This window comes from Polyergus mexicanus, unplaced genomic scaffold, assembly GCF_030449975.1.
Source record: "Polyergus mexicanus isolate NDT 795.1 unplaced genomic scaffold, iyPolMexi1.0 SCAF_9, whole genome shotgun sequence".
Lineage (NCBI taxonomy): Eukaryota > Metazoa > Arthropoda > Insecta > Hymenoptera > Formicidae > Polyergus > Polyergus mexicanus.
The window spans coordinates 8,235,993-8,254,245 of record NW_027223329.1 but is presented as its reverse complement, the minus strand read 5'-3'; the positions used below and the strand labels follow the sequence as shown (position 1 = coordinate 8,254,245).

The 18,253-nt window shown below is 36.3% G+C and overlaps 3 protein-coding genes and 1 pseudogene across 4 annotated transcripts in view; 3 read left to right on the top strand and 1 right to left on the bottom strand.

The window, feature by feature from the left end:
* Gluclalpha (glycine receptor alpha 1) overlaps positions 1 to 18,253 on the bottom strand; it is a 69,078-nt gene that overhangs the window by 44,271 nt on the left and 6,554 nt on the right. The gene's annotated exons all lie outside the window — the stretch shown is intronic.
* LOC138936183 (probable cytochrome P450 12b2, mitochondrial) lies at positions 54 to 8,008 on the top strand. The gene is made up of 8 exons (XM_070301350.1): positions 54 to 371; positions 689 to 932; positions 1,487 to 1,683; positions 2,006 to 2,207; positions 2,540 to 2,699; positions 3,086 to 3,334; positions 3,590 to 3,805; positions 6,173 to 8,008. The coding sequence occupies exons 1-8, from the start codon at positions 161 to 163 to the stop codon at positions 6,278 to 6,280; spliced, it is 1,587 nt and encodes a 528-aa protein (XP_070157451.1). The 5' UTR covers positions 54 to 160; the 3' UTR covers positions 6,281 to 8,008.
* Positions 7,595 to 13,095, top strand: LOC138936706 (cytochrome P450 CYP12A2-like; annotated as a pseudogene).
* On the top strand, positions 14,712 to 18,197 carry Fbp (fructose-1,6-bisphosphatase). Its single transcript, XM_070301084.1, has 4 exons — positions 14,712 to 14,968; positions 16,087 to 16,545; positions 17,026 to 17,215; positions 17,892 to 18,197. Exons 1-4 carry the CDS (start codon positions 14,796 to 14,798, stop codon positions 18,081 to 18,083), a joined length of 1,014 nt encoding a protein of 337 aa, XP_070157185.1. The 5' UTR covers positions 14,712 to 14,795; the 3' UTR covers positions 18,084 to 18,197.

The window sequence follows — 18,253 nt, the reverse complement described above, 5'->3', positions numbered from 1 at the left end:
ATGACGTAGTTTCGTATGTCATCTTACTATAAATAACCGTTAACTGCACTTATATTAAATACGTTAAATCAATAATATTGCAGTATTGTTCAGCGGCATCAGCTGTGACGAATATTGACAGATATATCGCAAAACGACAAAATTAAGATCCCGACAAAGTATGACGCTTTCTAGATTTCTCATTCGCGAGATTAATGACTCGCGATTGTTATGGAAACATCGCGCAAAATCGACGACGGCCTGTATAATGGAACATAGCGAAACGAATAATATGAACAACGAACTGCAGTACGCAAAGCCGACCAAGGATATTCCCGGCCCGAAAGCGTTGCCCTTGCTTGGCAATTGGTTCAGATTCATACCACATATAGGTAAAATATCTCTCATCTCATTAATATAAACTCGACAACTTTTTATCTCTTATTTATTTCTTTCTTTTTTTTATCTTTTGTTTATCTCTGAATTATTTTTTCCGGCTCAGATTAAAATATAAAGTTTAACGAAAATCGGATAAAACAAAATAATATATCTAAAATAATATTAATGAGAGAATTACTTAACGGAACATAATTCTACATCTGCATATTACTCTTTGTCATCTATTTGGAGGAGGAGAAAAAAAAAAGTGCCAATTGTTTAAACGCAATATCTTTTCTCGGTCTATTAATTCGAATAAAAAACGATATAGGTGAATACGGTAGGTACGATATAACAACGCAATTTCGGATGATGCGTGATCAATACGGCGACATCGTCAAATTGGACGGTATACTAGGTCATCAAACGACTGTCTTATTATTCTCACCGGAACTATGCGAGAAGATGTATCGGATAGAAGGCGTGTGGCCGATACGGATTGGCATGGAGAGTATGCATCACTATCGCGAGAATAGAAAAAACATTTACAACGGACAATACGGTCTCGGAACAAGGTTGGTAGCGCGCTTTAAAAAAAGAAGAATTTACACACATTTTTTACACACGACTGATTAATTAATTCATCCATCCGCGTGTTTTTATTTTCACAGTCGGTTATCATAAAATATAAGAACGTAAAGCGTAAGTAATTTTGCGAAACAATCTCTCTTCAGTTTCTTAGACGGGATATTATATCGTTTGCTTATTTAATATTACAATTCATTTACGGATGATTCCGTAAATTATGTCTTGCTGAAATGTTAGATTAATAATGCTCGATTAATCATATTTGATTTTCAATTAGAACACGAATCGATATCTCGAAAATTCGTCAAAATACGAGGACACGAGCTGACGAAGCAACTCTTGTCCTCGTCGACGCTAACGCACCCTCTGTCCCCTTCTCCCTCTCTCTCGCGCTGGTCACTCTTGGCCTGTCTCCTGTACGGTCGATAGTTTCAGCAAGTGTACAGAACCACGGAGATCAAACGCATAGTCCCGCGTAAATTGCGTACGATGTACCGTCGCCTTTCCCGCTAAAAAGTGCTTTCTCCTCTCCTACTTTCAGCCAGGGCAAAGCGTGGTACGACTTTCGCACGAAAATCAATCCGTACATGATGCAACCGCAAGCGATTACGGCGTACGTTACGCAAATCAGCGAAGTGGCCGAGGAATTCGTAAGAAAGATGCGAACATTACGGGATCCTAAAACCCTAGAGTTGCCCGACGATTTTAAAAACGAATTGTACAAATGGGCCTTAGAATGTGAGTTTGTCAGGGGTATTTTTACGCCGCCAATGTTTTATGCTCCTCTTTGAAAATGGAGATGGAATATCGCGGGAATAAAATATATGCACATATATATAAAACTCGCTTGTAACAATAGAATTGATAAAGTAGTTTGCACTCGCAATTCATTCTGCAAATATACGAGTGGATCGCGATGCATTTGTAAACGATACCGACGAAGAGCGTATAGCTTAAAAATGCGCCGCTCTCTCTCTCTCTCTCTCTCTCTCTGTTGTAATATTATGCCAATCTCTCTTGTCAATCATCAAACAATAATCTGTCGTTATGTAATTAACAGCAATATGTTCGATCGCGCTGGATTGCCGACTAGGATGCTTAAAGTCTGATCTAGCCCCAGACTCGGAACAGCAAATAATGATTAATAGCGTGCATAAAATGTTCGATCTTATGTACCGCTTGGATGTTCTGCCGTCTCTGTGGAGGCTTTATAATACGCGAAATCTCAAGGAGTTCTTCCGCGTGATAGATACGCTTAATGGGTAAATATTGAAACTTATACTCGTTATATTACACCACGTCAGCGTATTACTCGCAAACTCCTGCGAGAGTACGCGAACATTTCATCGTCATTACCGTAATCCTCTATATATTTCTCTGGCGTTTTCGTGTCGCGAAGCTACGAATAGCTCGTTATCAATAATGAATCGTGTGTCGTCCGTAATTACTTTTTGTAGAATAACGATTAATAGTCGCACCGCTGTTATACTAGTATGCGTTTTGTGCATGCGCTTTATGCGCGTTAATGATGACTAGTTTTAAAGGCATCGTGTTCGACTAGAAATCGATCATCATCATTGACCATCTCTTTTAGAATTGCTATTAAATACATCGATCAGGCTAAGAAGAAGCTTGACGAAACAACGGATAATGATGAAAATTCGCATAATAGTATATTGCAAAAACTCTTGCGTCTTGATGAACAAGTAGCTCGCGTTATGGCGCTCGATATGCTGACAGCTGGTATTGATTCGGTAAGTACGAGAATCTAACTCTGACGTTTGTCGACGATCGAAATAATTTTAACAGTTCACCATTCACGAATTTATTATTCTTTTATGCAATAAAGTAATGAAATAATAATAAATATTGACTAAAATAAAAAAAGTCTTTACCAATTTTTTTTTCTACATAACGAACAAGTAAACATATTTTATATATCATATACGTCTATTTTTTTCAATCAATTATCGCAGTTCTTTTTCGTAAATCGAGAATATTGTATTTTTTGAAAGAAGCTGAAGAAATGTTCGCATGAAATCGACATTCTAATAATAAAATATTAACTTTGTAGAGATAATACGATACCCTGCTTACATAATCGCATTGAAGATTCCGCAAAACTAACGATCTGTTACAGACCGGTAACGTAGTCGGCGGTCTGTTGTATTACATCGCGAATAATCCGGAGAAACAAGAAAAGCTGCGAGAAGAAGCGACGGCTATATTACCGGACAAAACGTCATCTATTACGCACGATATTCTACAACAGTTAAGATACGCCAAGGCCTGCGTCAAGGAATCTCTTCGACTGTTTCCTGCTGCTACCGGCAATCTCAGAACTATGCCAACGGATGTTTGCATTGGAGGATACAAGATACCAGCAGGAGTACTTGCCGCTTTTCAATTCTCATATTTCTTATCATTTAATTATAGAATTTAAGATTTCTTATATCAAATTTTTTTAAATGTCGACGACCGCGTATTCTCTTATTTGAAAAAATTCGAAACTAATTCAACATTCTTGCTAAGAGAAATCTTATTTTAGATCGCGTATAAAAAGAATTTGCGAATAAAGTCTTGTCAAGCATGTCGCGTAACAGTTTATATAATAACGAAATTTTCTTCCTTTGTATGTTATTAGGTAAATGTCCTCGCCTGTCATTCATTGATCACGATGGAACCTACGCTGTTTCCGCGACCGCAAGAATACATTCCCGAGAGATGGATGCGAGGCAACACAGAGTTTCCATCAGCCCAGGAAACGCATCCTTTTGCGTATATGCCCTTCGGATTTGGCCCTCGCTCATGTGCCGGCCGACGATTCGCCGAGATGGAACTTGAGACATTGCTCGTAACAGTTCGTAAACTTTTATTTTGCTAACGATTCGATTGCTCCCGAAATCTAGTCGATCACAGACCCCCAAGATAACTAAATTTTTATTCGTCGTATCGTTTATTTGGAGGATAATGGCGTCGATAAAAAATGTCTTAAAATCTTTGCGATTGTGCCTACATTTTCGCCCTTCAAGTTAAGCAGTTTCGACAAAAATTCGATGACATACTTGAGCGTCGATTGACGAGAGGGATGAGATTATACAACTATCGATCAGTTAGCGAATTGATCGTCACCTTATTAACAAATCTATTTGCTTCTTCTTTTATTTTTTTTTATTTTTTTTATTTCTTTGAATTAATACATTTATTCTTTTACTAAGAATTTGATCCTCTTTTGCTAATTCTTTTTATACGCGATCTAAAATAAGATTATGAATGATAGTTTCGAATTTTTTCAAATAAGAGAATACGCGATCGTCGACGTTTAAAAAAAGTTGATATAAGGAATCTCGAATTCTATAATTAAATGATAAGAAATATGAGAATTGAAAAGCGGCAAGTACTCCTGCTGGTATCTTGTATCCTCCAATGCAAACATCCGTTGGCATAGTTCTGAGATTGTCGATAGCAGCAGGAAACAATCGAAGAGATTCCTTGACGCAGGCCTTGGCGTATCCTAAATGTTGTAGAACATCGTGCGTAATAGGTGACGTTTTGTCCGGTAATATAGACGTCGCTTCTTCTCGCAGCTTTTCTTGTTTCTCCGGATTATTCGCGATGTAATACAATAGACCGCCGACTACGTTACCGGTCTATAACAGATCGTTAGTTTTGCAGAATCTTCAATGCGATTATGTAAGCAGGGTATCGTATTATCTCTACAAAGTTAATATTTTATTATTAGAATGTCGATTTCATGCGAACATTTCTTCAGCTTCTTTCAAAAAATACAATATTCTCGATTTACGAAAAAGAACTGCGATAATTGATTGAAAAAAATAGACGTATATGATATATAAAATATGTTTACTTGTTCGTTATGCAGAAAAAAAAATTGGTAAAGACTTTTTTTATTTTAGTCAATATTTATTATTATTTCATTACTTCATTGCATAAAAAAATAATAAATTCGTGAATGGTGAACTGTTAAACATATTTCGATCGTCGACAAACGTCAGAGTTAGATTCTCGTACTTACCGAATCAATACCAGCTGTCAGCATTTCCCCTTCAATTTTATGCAAAAACGAAGGCCAAAACTTAACTGGCTAACATTTTTTCCAAGTTTTTGCCCGATTTTTGTCTAAAGTTACTGTATTAATTATGTAAGCAGGGTATCGTATTATCTCTGCAAAGTTAATATTTCATTATTAGAATGTCGATTTCATGCGAACATTTTTCCAGTTCCCCCCCCCTCCCAAAAAAAAAATGGACAAAAAAGATTTATCGAGAAAATATTAGTACGAGCATCCGATATTTTTCTATTTTTATTGCATTTTATGTACTTGTTCGCATATTTCGCATACATACGCGAATTCATAGCCGGCCGGAGAATAAATGTAAACATCCTTTAAATGAATGTAGCGCGGGAAAACGATTTTTGTCGAATTGTTTCTAATCCATTCCTTCGTCTTACGCGGAAAACTACGCTCTTCTTTCCAACGATGTTTTATTCATACATGCTAAGCGTAGATGTTTAATAAATTGAGAGGTTTAAACGCGTACGCGCGCGCGAAAAAGTATATCGTATGCAAAGATAATAATTGAAACGGACATTGTGCTTGCATAATATGCAGATTCCCATGAAGCATCGGACTATGCGTGACTAATGCATAGCAATGAAATAACGATGTCACACTCAAGTATCTGAATTCCCGAAAGATTAAATATTCACGCGAATTCTCGTCGACGTCATTGTTCTCCTCGTAAAGAATTGTAAAGAGTATAATTCTGCAACTCGGCGCGGCAAATTGATGTTAATATGCATGTATTTTTGCAAATATTTGTTCTCGAAATATTTCTTAAATATTTTCCTTTTAAATATATTTTTAATTTATATTTCAAACGCGCGTACAAACGTATACCTATATAAATCGTGAATATTGAAATATTTTCTTTTGTTTTCATTGTTGGACATTAGTTTTATATGTGAGTTATACGTTTGATTTTTCGCAAACTTTTCAAACAGAAATTAAAAGCACTCTCCTAGCGAGTATTACGACTTTCGGAATCACACTTTTCAATTAAATCGCTGATTCTTGAGATGGTTCTCGGACGGAAAAGTACGAGAAAACGCGTTGCTTGCGCTACCCACCCAATCGTTTCGTCGCACGCGGCAAACAGCAAAAGGAACATACATAACAGTACAAAAGCACGTTTGTTTTATCTAGGTCATACGAAATTTCCGGATCGAATGGCATCACGAACCGCTCAAGTACGAAAGCCGATATATAAACACGCTCGCGTCGCCGATGCGATTCAAGCTCATCGATTTGTAAATCGTCTCCAATCTACTACATTCGATTCGTGTTTCTCGATAAGAATCGTCATCTTTCTTAACGACGTTGTGCGATTTTTTTAAAAATTATAAACGCCAGTATATAAATAACGCTACAATCGCGCTTGCGAGCATCCGACATCCAAAGGAGCCGACCGAGATAAAGAAAACATTGTATATATATATATATATATGACTATGTGATTCTTACGATTTTAATCTACGTCCAAAGGCAAAGGCAAAAAGCACATTTCATAGGAATTTAACGTAGAAGCGATTCTTTTTAGAGAGCTTGTGGTAAAACGGACACGCCCATATTTAAATGGTGCAAAAATAACAGACAGATATAAAATCATACATTTTACATGAGTTGAAATTTTTATTTTACTAAACATTAATATTTATTTATTTTATATATTTATTTTACTTAAAATTGTGTTGCAAAAGATATATTTTAATCTTATACGTGTTACTGTTATTTAATATTAAATACTGTTTTATTTTATTAAACATCCACCGTTCGTATCTGATGTCACTTTAATAAATTGAATAAAATCTTTGTTATTGAAGAAAATAATTTGTGACGTAAAATATAATATGTATACCAGGCTGCATACAAAGACCATAAATTGCCGTTATTTAGGCGCGCGCAATTCGATCTAAAGTTGTTACGAAGCTCATTTCTATGCCATTTAGATTAATTCAGTATTAATTCATTAATATAAACCACATAATATAAATACACGATATATTATGCAAATGTTTTCGATTCTGTATTTCGATACTGATTTTTCTCGTAGAGATCAGCCAAAACAAAAGCGTAATCTAAAATTAATTTCGTCCGTTGTGTGATGCATATATTTTGTATTAAATTTCTCGAACAGCCATGTCACGTTTTATAAGATCCGAGAGACTTTTACGGACCCGACGATGTCAAATTATCATCTTTTTATTCTCTTTTTCTGTGCACTATGTCAGTATCAATAATAAATGAGTATGCAATAAATCAATGATTTATTAACCAATACGTGCTAAAATATTATTTTAAAATATTCTATTTAAAATATTCTACAAAAATCTTTAAACTTAAATTCCACGTTTCGCATGATATTTTTCTACTAGTCTAAATTAATATTCCGAGTTATATTTATCGAGCGACACAGTTTCATATATCTCGCTGTATAAATGTTGACGTAAATGTAACCGCGCGTATAGAAGGCGTTGAATTGACGATCTTACAAGATCGCACAATTCGCAACAAATACTATGAATATTTTGCAAAACGACAAAATCAAGAGATATCCGATAAAGCACGATGCATGCTAGATTTCTCATTTTCGTGACCAATGACTTGTGTTTGTTATCGAGATTACAAAGTCGCGTAAGATCGGCCGCGGTTTGTCCCATCGAACATATCGAAATAAAGAATGCGAACAACGAACTGCAACAAATTGTCAAAGATATTGCCGGCTCGAAAGCATTGCCCTTGCTTGGCAATTGATTTAAATTCATACCATATACAGGTAAGAGATTTTTCCACCCATCGCAAGCTCGAAAGATTTTTCACCGTTACTGTTTATTTCGAATTAAACATGAGATTTAAGCAAAATCCAATAAAATATAACTCTGCATATATAATTATATCAAATAATGAGGAATTTGTTAATACACAATAATATAATCGCGTATCTGCACATATTATCTTGTTATTTATTGAAGTTATGTATATCTTGTTGAAATATTAGATCAATAAATATTATATATTAATAAATTGATTGTTTAAACACGATTTATTCCCCGTTCTCTTAATTCATAAATGTATATAAAAAATGATGTAGGCGAATACGGTACATACGATGTGACAAGACAAATACAGATTCTGCGTGACTGCTACGGTAATATCGTCATCAAATTGAACGGAGTAATGAACCGTCGAGCGTGCATCTTATTATTCTTACTGAAACTATGCGACAAGATGTATCGAATGGAAGATGTTTGGCCGATGCGAATTGACATGGAGTGTCTGCATCATTACCGCAAAAATAGAAAACTCATTTACGACAAGCAATACGATCTTGCAACAAGATTAGTGCAGCGCACTTGTAAAAGAAATAAAAATATATATAAAAAAAATTTGCATTTTTTAAACGTCATTATTTTTCTGCCCATTTATCTTCTCTCTCATAGTTGTAAAAAAAATATACGTAACAAAAATTTTAAAAATCTCAAACTAAAAATAATTTCTACTAAATAATATATTATTTAGTAGAAAATATATTCTAACATTCTTAAATAAATTATCTAGAATGAAGGAGATCGTAAATGAGTGAGCAGATATTTTCTTATACTCTACGTTTACGTGGAAAAAAAAAAGATATAATTTCACTTTATTTGCTTTTATTCTTGCGGTCTATCGGTTATCACGATATTGAAAAATCTAAAGTAATTTTGCGAAATAAGCCTCTCAACTTTCGAGAGGCAATATCTTTACTCAAGACTTCACCTCAACGAAGAATTTTCTGATACGGCCAATTCTGGAAGTTACGTCTTGTTGAAATATTAGATTAATAACGCAGCTATTAAGCTTTTCGATTAGTACGGATAAATACAGGCCTTCTCGATGCGCCATGCGATCGATATATCAGAGGTCAAATGCGAACGCCATCAATGTTACGAAAATTCGTCAAAATACGGGAAACACGAGCCATCTAAGCAAAAGATTCTTGTTTTCGTCATCGTCCTAATTCTCTCTCTCTCTCTCTCTCTCTCTCTCTCTCTCTCTCTCTCTCTCTCTCTCTCTCTCTCTATCTATCTATCTATCTATCTATCTATCTATCTATCTATCTATCTTTCTATCCATTTATTGTTAGTCTTTCCTATCTGTGTTCTGTCGACAGTCTATATGTAAATTGCATTATCTATCTTGTCCTATTATAAAAAAATCTCTCTATTATTTTTAGCCAAGGTAAATTGTGGCATGACTTTCTTTCAAAAATTAATCCGCACATGATGCAATCACGAGTGATTAAAGCGTATATTACGAAGATCAGCGGTATAAACAACGAGTTTGTGAAGAAGATGCGAGCGTTGCAAGATCCTGAAACCCTGGAATTGCCGATCGATTTTACAAACGAATTGTATAAATGGACTTTATAATGTAAGTATATGTATATGTGTATATACGAACCGCCGTATAATGAACCACGAAATGTTTTATGAAAATAATGAAAAAAGAGAGAACGCGCGAAAACGCAATATGTATACATAATAATTCACAAACATACACACACACACACACACACATATTTGTAACAATAGAATAAATAAAATAGTTTGTATTCAATTCAATACGAAACTCTGTAAATTGAAGTGGATCGTGATGCGCATTTTTTAACAAAATAATAAGGGTAGTTAAAAGTTAAAAAATTCATCACTTTATATTCTAATATAAATCATTGCCGACTAGGATGCTTAAAGTCTAATTCGGAACTACAAATAATGATTAATTGCGTGAAGTTCTTCCGTGTGCAAGATACACTTAATAGGTAAATATTGAAACTTATATCCGTTAGCGTACTACTAAGTTAGCGTATTATTCGAGAACTTGAATTTTCATCATCGTTACCGACATATTTCTTCGATAATTTTCTATCGCGTAGCTGCAAGTAATTTGTTGTCAATTGCCAATAATGTACTGTGTTTCTGCGTCTTATCCCACGTTTATTACTTATTGTAAAATAAATGTTCCAAAATGTTTTACGCTAATCTACTGATATTTATGCACTTATACATAATCCGTCCTGCATATTAACAATAAGAAGTTTAAAAAAAAAAAAATGCGCGATCCATTATTCTCATTGTCATAATTGGCAACATTCTTCTAGAATTCGCACATTATCATTTACGATCTCTTTTAGAATAGCCAGTAAACGAGCAGGCTAAGGCGAAGCTACGCAAAACAACGGACGATGAACGAATCTGCGTATAGTATCCTGAAGAAACTTTTACGTCTTGACAAACAAACTGCTTATTAAGTAACGGCGCTCGATATGTTGACGGCTAGTGATACGATGAGCGAACATTCGTCGACGATCGAAACAAGCGTAATAGCTTGATCTTTCATAAACGATTCTCACTCCAAAAAATTGTATCGTTATAAAATTGAAATCGCTTCTGAATGAAAGAGGTTTTCCTCAATTTTTACATAACAAATATAAAATTTATATTTTTTATATTCCGTAGAAAAAAAAACGTACAATCCCCCCCCCCCCCAGAGAGAGCTAGAATTTCATTCATTGTGTCGAAATTTTAAAAATGGAATGCTAACTTCATAGGAATATGTTATACGAAACGCTGCTTATGTACATAAAATTAAGTAACGATTTGTTATAGACGTGTAACGCAGCCGGCACTACACCGTATTACATTGTGAATAATTCAGAAAAACAGGAAAAATTGCGCGAAGCAGTAATGTCGCTGTTACTGGACAAAACATCATCCATTACGTATGAAGTACTAAATCAGACAAGATACACTATGGTCTGCATCAAGATGCCTCTTCGACGATTGTTTCCGATTTTTATCGGCAATCTCAGAACCATGCAAACAGATGTTTGCATAGGAGGATACAAAATAGCAGCAGGAGTGCGTGCTATTATATTTTTTTGGTTTTTCTAATTTTTAATTATAAAGTTTATCATCTTTTTTCATCGTTATCCAATGTCTATGCATATTTTCTTATTGGAATATTTAAGCAATTTGAAGATAACTTTGAAAACTTTATGATGAAGAAACTTAGAAATGCTATACTTGACATTTTTGCTATAAAGGGAAAATTAAAAAAAAAAAAAAAAAAAAAAGTAAGTAAGTAAAAATTTTGTCGGATAAGTCAGGAAATATTCTTCGAATGTAACAAACAACATTGCATTCTTTGTATGTCGTGTTCTCATCTGTCATTCACTAATCACGATAGAGTCTACGCAATTTCCGCGATCGCAGAGATATATTCCCGAGAGATGCACTTACGGTGCAACACGGAGTTTCCATCAGCCAAGCAGGCGCATCCCTTTGCATATATGCCTTTCGGATTCGGTCCTCGCAGCTGTCGACGATTCGCTGAAATGCAGCTCGAGACATTGCTCTTGACAGTTAGTAAACTTTCGACCTGTCCAATTGCCCCCCCCCAAGATTCAGTCAGTCGAATCGCGATAACTGAATTTCCATTCACGATAACGCGTCTTTCATTAGGAAGGTAATGACGCCAAGCAAAAGTAAAATTTTACTATTCAAATTTTTACGGTCAAAATTGAAACAGATTTATTTGCGTTTTTGTATATTTTTACTTTTTATTTGTTTGCCTAAATCAAAGAGAATGTTTAATATATCTGTCCGTATCACAGAAACATAATTTTCTACACTGTTTAAGATTTGTCGGAAAACGGAGAGAGAAAGGGGTGTTATAAATATCAAATATTCCGTTATCTTTATTGCATTTTATTTGTTTGCTCGTTTTCACGTACCAACGGCCAAAACGAATGTAAATATTCTTTAAATGGGTTTAGCACGAAAAATCGATTTTCGTTCGTTTGTTTTGCAGTCACTCGTCTTGTACACACGCAGGCGATTACGCTCTTCTTTCCAACGATATTTTATTCATACTAGAACAACACACAACGCGCGCTTCGCACGCGCAATTTATTCTTTTTCATTAAACATTTTTAACGATATATATACAGAATAACTATCAAAATATCCAATGACAGCCGCTGACGAAGTAAGCGCAATAACAGAATCAATCAGCATCGCGGAAAAGAGGCAACAATATACACTTCGAGACTTTCGAGTATCGACGTAACATGCCTTTTTTACATAGGGATATGCTAAGCGCAAATCCTTAATAAATTGAAATGTTTCAACGAAGCGCGCGCACAAAAATATATCGCTGAGATGATAATAATAGAAACAGGTAACGCGTGCTTACATAATAAATTCCCTTGGATCATCGGATTATGCGTGACTGTGCGTGACAATAACGGTGTCGCGCTCAAGTATAAATTCCCGGAGGATTAAATATTCTCGCGGATTCCCGAGTCTCGTCGCTCTCCTCGTAAAAAAATTGAAAAGTACGATTACGTAACTCAGTTCGACGATTTAACGACATAACACGTATATATTTTGACCGAAATAATCATTTTCATTCTCGAGTTGCCCGTGCAGGTATTTGACTTTGAAGAATATTGTTGAATATTTAAATATATTTTTTATGTTTTTTTATCGACTCAGCCCCCCCACCATAAATATTAAATTCCTGTGTAGTGCAACAAGCTCAAAATTTTTAATTTGCGGGATATGAAAGCTCATAAATAGCTCATAATTGTACGCTATTTGTTTTTTTATTTTTGCAAGGTGGGGGGGGGCTAGCTCGATAGGGGTCAATATTTTATTAATACGAAATATCTATTTCATATGCGAGTTGAATATTTGATTTTTCAGAATAATTTTTGAGCACAGAAATTAAGAGCCACACCCTTTTGTGAGTATTACGAGCCTCAGAATCATGCTTTTCAATTGAATCTCTGATTCTCATCATAGTTCTCGAGTGGAAAAGTTGCGAATACGCTCCGATCGTATTATCCTTGTCAGTTGTTTTCTCGACAAGCAACATAATAAAAAGAAATGTAATAGAAACGCGTCTTTTTTACCTAGGTTATACGAAATTTTTTTTTAATCGAATGACATTACAAACCGCCTAAATACGGGAGTTCACTTTTAAACAGGCTCGCGTCGCCGATGAGATTCAGGCTCATCGATTTGTAAAAGTCTCCGGCGATCCGATTCGCGCTCTGGCTTTCACGAAACGCCATCAGAATGTCCATCGTCGTCTCGTGCAACATTTTTTAAAATAATTACTAACGTCCACATCGAAAATGACATCACTGTACTTGGCAAGCGTCTGTTTCGAAAAAGGCAACCGAGATGAAGATGACGACACCGTCAAAACCTCGTACGATTCTTACAATTTTAATTTACCGACCAAGAACGTAAAGTGCAACAATTTACGACAATTTTAGCGTGGAAGCTAGAAATTTTCTAGCAAGCACAAATATTTAGCAGTGGAAGAGCGATTATATAAACTCGCGTCTCTCGACGGCTTACAAATTAACGTTAAGACAGCTTATTTCATTAAACATTCATGTGTAACGAAACGTTGACGTAATATCCTTTGTAAATTAAATTAAGTCATTGTTATATAGAGGGAAAGTGAATAATTTGCATAAAATCTGAAATAGTCACGAGAGCCACAAATTGCCGTTACGTATTTACCGCGTACGCGGTTCGATCGATCTAACGTCGTTACGACGTTAATTTCGTCATATGTGTCATTTAGTTTAATTATACCGCACGACACAGAATAACGGCATTCGCGCAACAAAGTTCCGGTGCTACCGGTCCGATCTATCGCCAATTAATTAATTCGGAAATTAATTTGAATAGAAATTCGTATGTAATAACGTTTTCAAATAGATCGGTATTCGGTATGAAAAATTTTTTTATACTTTGCGATATGGAAAGGGCAAGGAAATTATTTTTACAAAAATTGTCTTCGCCACCGCGACACCCTCACACAGGTTTACCACACAGAAAGATAAGGCATAATCGCCGAAAGAAATCTTAATGCTAGTTAGTTCCCGTATATGAGTTGCACAAAATCGAAAATACACGGTGATAATATACGACGTCCTGAGAAAATAATTCGCATAAAAAGCGAGCTCGGATAAAATAAAATGCGAGGGGATGAGAATCTCGGGAAAAACGAAATAATAAAAAATAACTGCCGAGTTTAATTCGCATATTAACTGCATCATTGTTTCGCGTACTTGGCGCGATTATCGATTTTTTAAAGGGCCTAATCTTTTCTTTAAATACGTTATCAACAATGTACAATTAACTGACGCGCGCGTGGCTACGTTTAAATGTAATAAAAATATATAATTCATCGCGTTTGCGTTAGCGAATTAATGAAATAACATTTGCGTAGTGAATCAGGCATGAATCGCGAATATCAATGATGAGGTATTTTTGCAACGCTATAGTTGATTTCGCGAACTGATTCAGAAATAACTCGTATCATGTTTTAATTCTCGGAATATCTGCAACGCGCATGCACAGATTCTCGGCAGATTTATTTACGAAACTATATGCAATCTCGAGCGACAAAAATATTTTTATTAAACGAATCGATAATAATATCTCAATTATTTAATAATGCACTTTGAGAAACGATCACGCGAATCGTGCCGACTTGACAGCGGGAATCGACGAGGTTGAAGAGTCGGCAGATTCGAAATAACGTCGTTGCTTTCACTCTCGCGATAACGCGCCGGTTTAATCACAAAAGTCCCTGCCTTATATATAACGCGGCGCCTCGGCACTACCGATTTCAGTCTCCGTTGAGCCAAGGCCCGGTTCCTCTCACCGGCCTCTCCGCCACTCCATTTCGACCGCGCGCGCGCGCGATGACATCGAAAGACATAATGGACTCGGACTGCATGACGCTGACGAGATTCGTGCTGGCGGAGCAGCGCAAGGTGCCGACGGCGACCGGCGATCTCACGCAGCTGTTGAACAGCGTACAGACTGCCGTGAAGGCCGTCAGCTCGGCTGTGAGGAAGGCCGGTATCGCTAACATGTGAGTTAGACAAAGCTCCGAGCGTCGTCGTACACGTCAGCGAGAAAAATGTAACGCGGCTGCGGAATCGTCCCCGTCACTTTCTATACAATCGAGTGGATGAAAGCAGGGTACACGTCCCGGGAGAATCGCTTTATAAATTAAATATTTTTTTAATTTAAACGATATTTAACATGAGAGAGAGAGAGAGAGAGAAATATTTTAAGATATATATTTGCTACAATTCTAATAATTTATATTTTTTGCAAATTTTTAACTACCGTTGCTCTTTCTAACAATTCTTTTAATTATTTATAAATTCAAGTTATATATATATATATATTGGGTTGAGCTCTACTTTTTTTTCCACGTTGAAAAATCGTTCTGCAACTGATGGAGACAAAATTTTCTCACGCTGTGATCTATACGTGTGTGTATGCGATTTTATATTTTCATTTGATGCGACAGAGTGACAATTTAACACGCGGCAGGACAGACCGACTAACGTCTTGCATAGTGCATGCGCCAAGTCTCCATAACGCCGTCAACTGAGGCTAACGCTCGCTCGTCACTATTTTATTCAAATTTATTCGGCAGCCGCATGTAATTTCTCGCATTTACCGTCGTGCTCGAGCTGCCGATACACGCCAGTGAACATTAGTCTCTATACCGCGACAATTCTGTATAGCCTTGCATATAAATAACGTATAAATGATTTCCCTTTATTATAGCGCTTACCGTGTCAACATGAATAAAACCATTTCATAACTGGTCGCTTTTGCATCGACAAGCGAGCTCTCGATAATTTCACATGGATCAAGCCTCAAGTATCCGTTAACTAAATTATTCAAATTCTTCGATGATGTAACCGATGATTCTTAATACTTTTCCGCGATATCTATCGTAAGAATTATCTCGATTATTGATTTTTTAATATTCTTAGATAAAGAATTTATATTTTTTAACGCTTTCACATGCACATACTATCTAATAATATTATGAAAGATATTCCAATGTGTACGCGTGTATGTGTTACACGTTGAACCGATTGTCGTAACTAATCCCATTGACCATACAATGGTCGTTCGAGAATACTAATCAGCTGTTAAACGCGCACCCACGCATTTCGATTGACTCAGGTACGGTATCGCCGGCAATATCAACGTTCAGGGCGAGGAAGTTAAGAAGCTGGACATTCTGAGCAACGAGCTCTTCATCAACATGCTGACGTCTTCCTTCGCCACATGCGCGCTCGTGAGCGAGGAGAACCGGCACGTCATCGAGGTGGAGACGGAGAAGCGCGGCAAATACGTCGTTTGCTTCGATCCGCTCGATGGCTCGTCCAACATCGATTGCCTCGTCTCGGTGGGCTCGATCTTTGGAATTTACAAGAGACCCGAACAATCCGAGGCTACCGCCGTTGCCCTGCAACCGGGACGGAGTTTGATCGCGGCGGGATACGCTCTTTACGGCTCGGCGACCGTGATAGTGCTCTCGATCGGTCGCGGCGTTAACGGATTCACGTACGATCCGGCCATCGGAGAATTTATATTGACCGAGAGGAACATGCGTATACCCGATAGAGGGAATATATACAGGTGAGGCAAAAAAAGAAAAAGAGAAAGAAACCGAAAAATGCGGGGCGATATTTCGTGTAAAGGAAATCGCGCATATATCATATGATTTCGCGTTCGAAGAGACGCTACACATTTTCGAAAAATTACCTAATTAAATATAGTTAACGTATTTACGCACGTAAATGTGCAACAAATATTTAACCGCCCGTTTTAGATTATAATTTTCGACAAAATTCAAGAGATGGAAATCTACTTGCAATTTCAAAATGTACGTGTATCTTGATATATACTTTGTATACGTATTTATTTTATACACAAACCTTTCTTTACACAAAACATATAATTATAAGTAGAATTCTGTTGCGCGAATTACGAATCATTTAAAATATTGAGAACGTTAGTTCGTCGCTATACTTGAAAATTATATTTTTCTCACAAAAGTATCAACAGGTTCGATTGTCATCGATCGCGTTGAAAAAAAAATTGCATAATTATTCGCAGCATTAACGAAGGTAACGAGAGCACGTGGGACTCGTCTATTAAGCAATATATAAGATCGAAAAAATATCCCACAAGCGGAAAACCCTATAGCGCAAGATACGTGGGTTCCATGGTCGCCGATGTACACCGAACGATTAAATACGGCGGTATCTTCCTATATCCCGCGAGCAACAGCAATCCCAATGGCAAGGTAATAATCTCTAATATTTTCAAACGTCATGAGATTAATGTCGCTTTTGTAACATTTTAAGAAAACAGAACCGATAAAATAAATTGTGAAAAAACAATTGCGCAATATATTATGATATGGCTGTTTTCTCGATATTACATTTATCTCGCCGCACGTTTTTTTCACCGTGTTCATTTTCGCCCCGATATTATTACCAAACACCCTCTGACCTAGCGTTTATCGGATATACTTATCACCACGGGACTTGAGTAATGAAACAGCTTGTTGTATAACAACTTCGCTTTATAACAGATGTTTACGTTGTCCGATAAAACGTGTACGAGAGATTATCGGACTTTGAAAATTATTTTATCCAGATGCGGTAAATATCTGGTTTCAGCTTTGATTCGATGTGAAAAATTATCGGACCTTACGCGTTATCCATTTCGGTAAACACGCGAATTGTAACTTTTTATCGATACATCGGCGTCGTGTAATATAAAAGCGAACATGTTTACCAATAATTAACTTTTCCGCATCACGTTTATTACCGTGCATATAAGCATATAATCATATATTTTCATATCATATATGTATATATACTCACTTTATCCTTGCGATCGGATATATTTGCAAGAAATTAAATCGACGCGATAATTATTATGCAGTTGACGCTAATGTGATTTCGTTATTCTAGCTGCGACTTTTATACGAGTGTGTACCGATGGCTTTTATAATGAAGGAAGCAGGTGGTCTGGCAACAAACGGCAAGATTGATATTCTGGATATCGTTCCGGAGAGCATTCATCAGAGATCACCAATTTTCTTAGGTTCCAAGGACGACGTTAACGATGCAATGGCGTATATAAAAAATAAGGACGACCGATGAAAACGGATCCCGACGAACTTAAACCTCATGCGAAAGTGTTTAAACAAACGAGTTTTGTACTTTTTTTATACCTTGAATTCTTTCGTATTGCAATAAATTTATTCTTTTATTAAATTCTGTTTACGCCGTATCAAGAATGACCAATGATCGTTTCAAATTCTTGAATAATT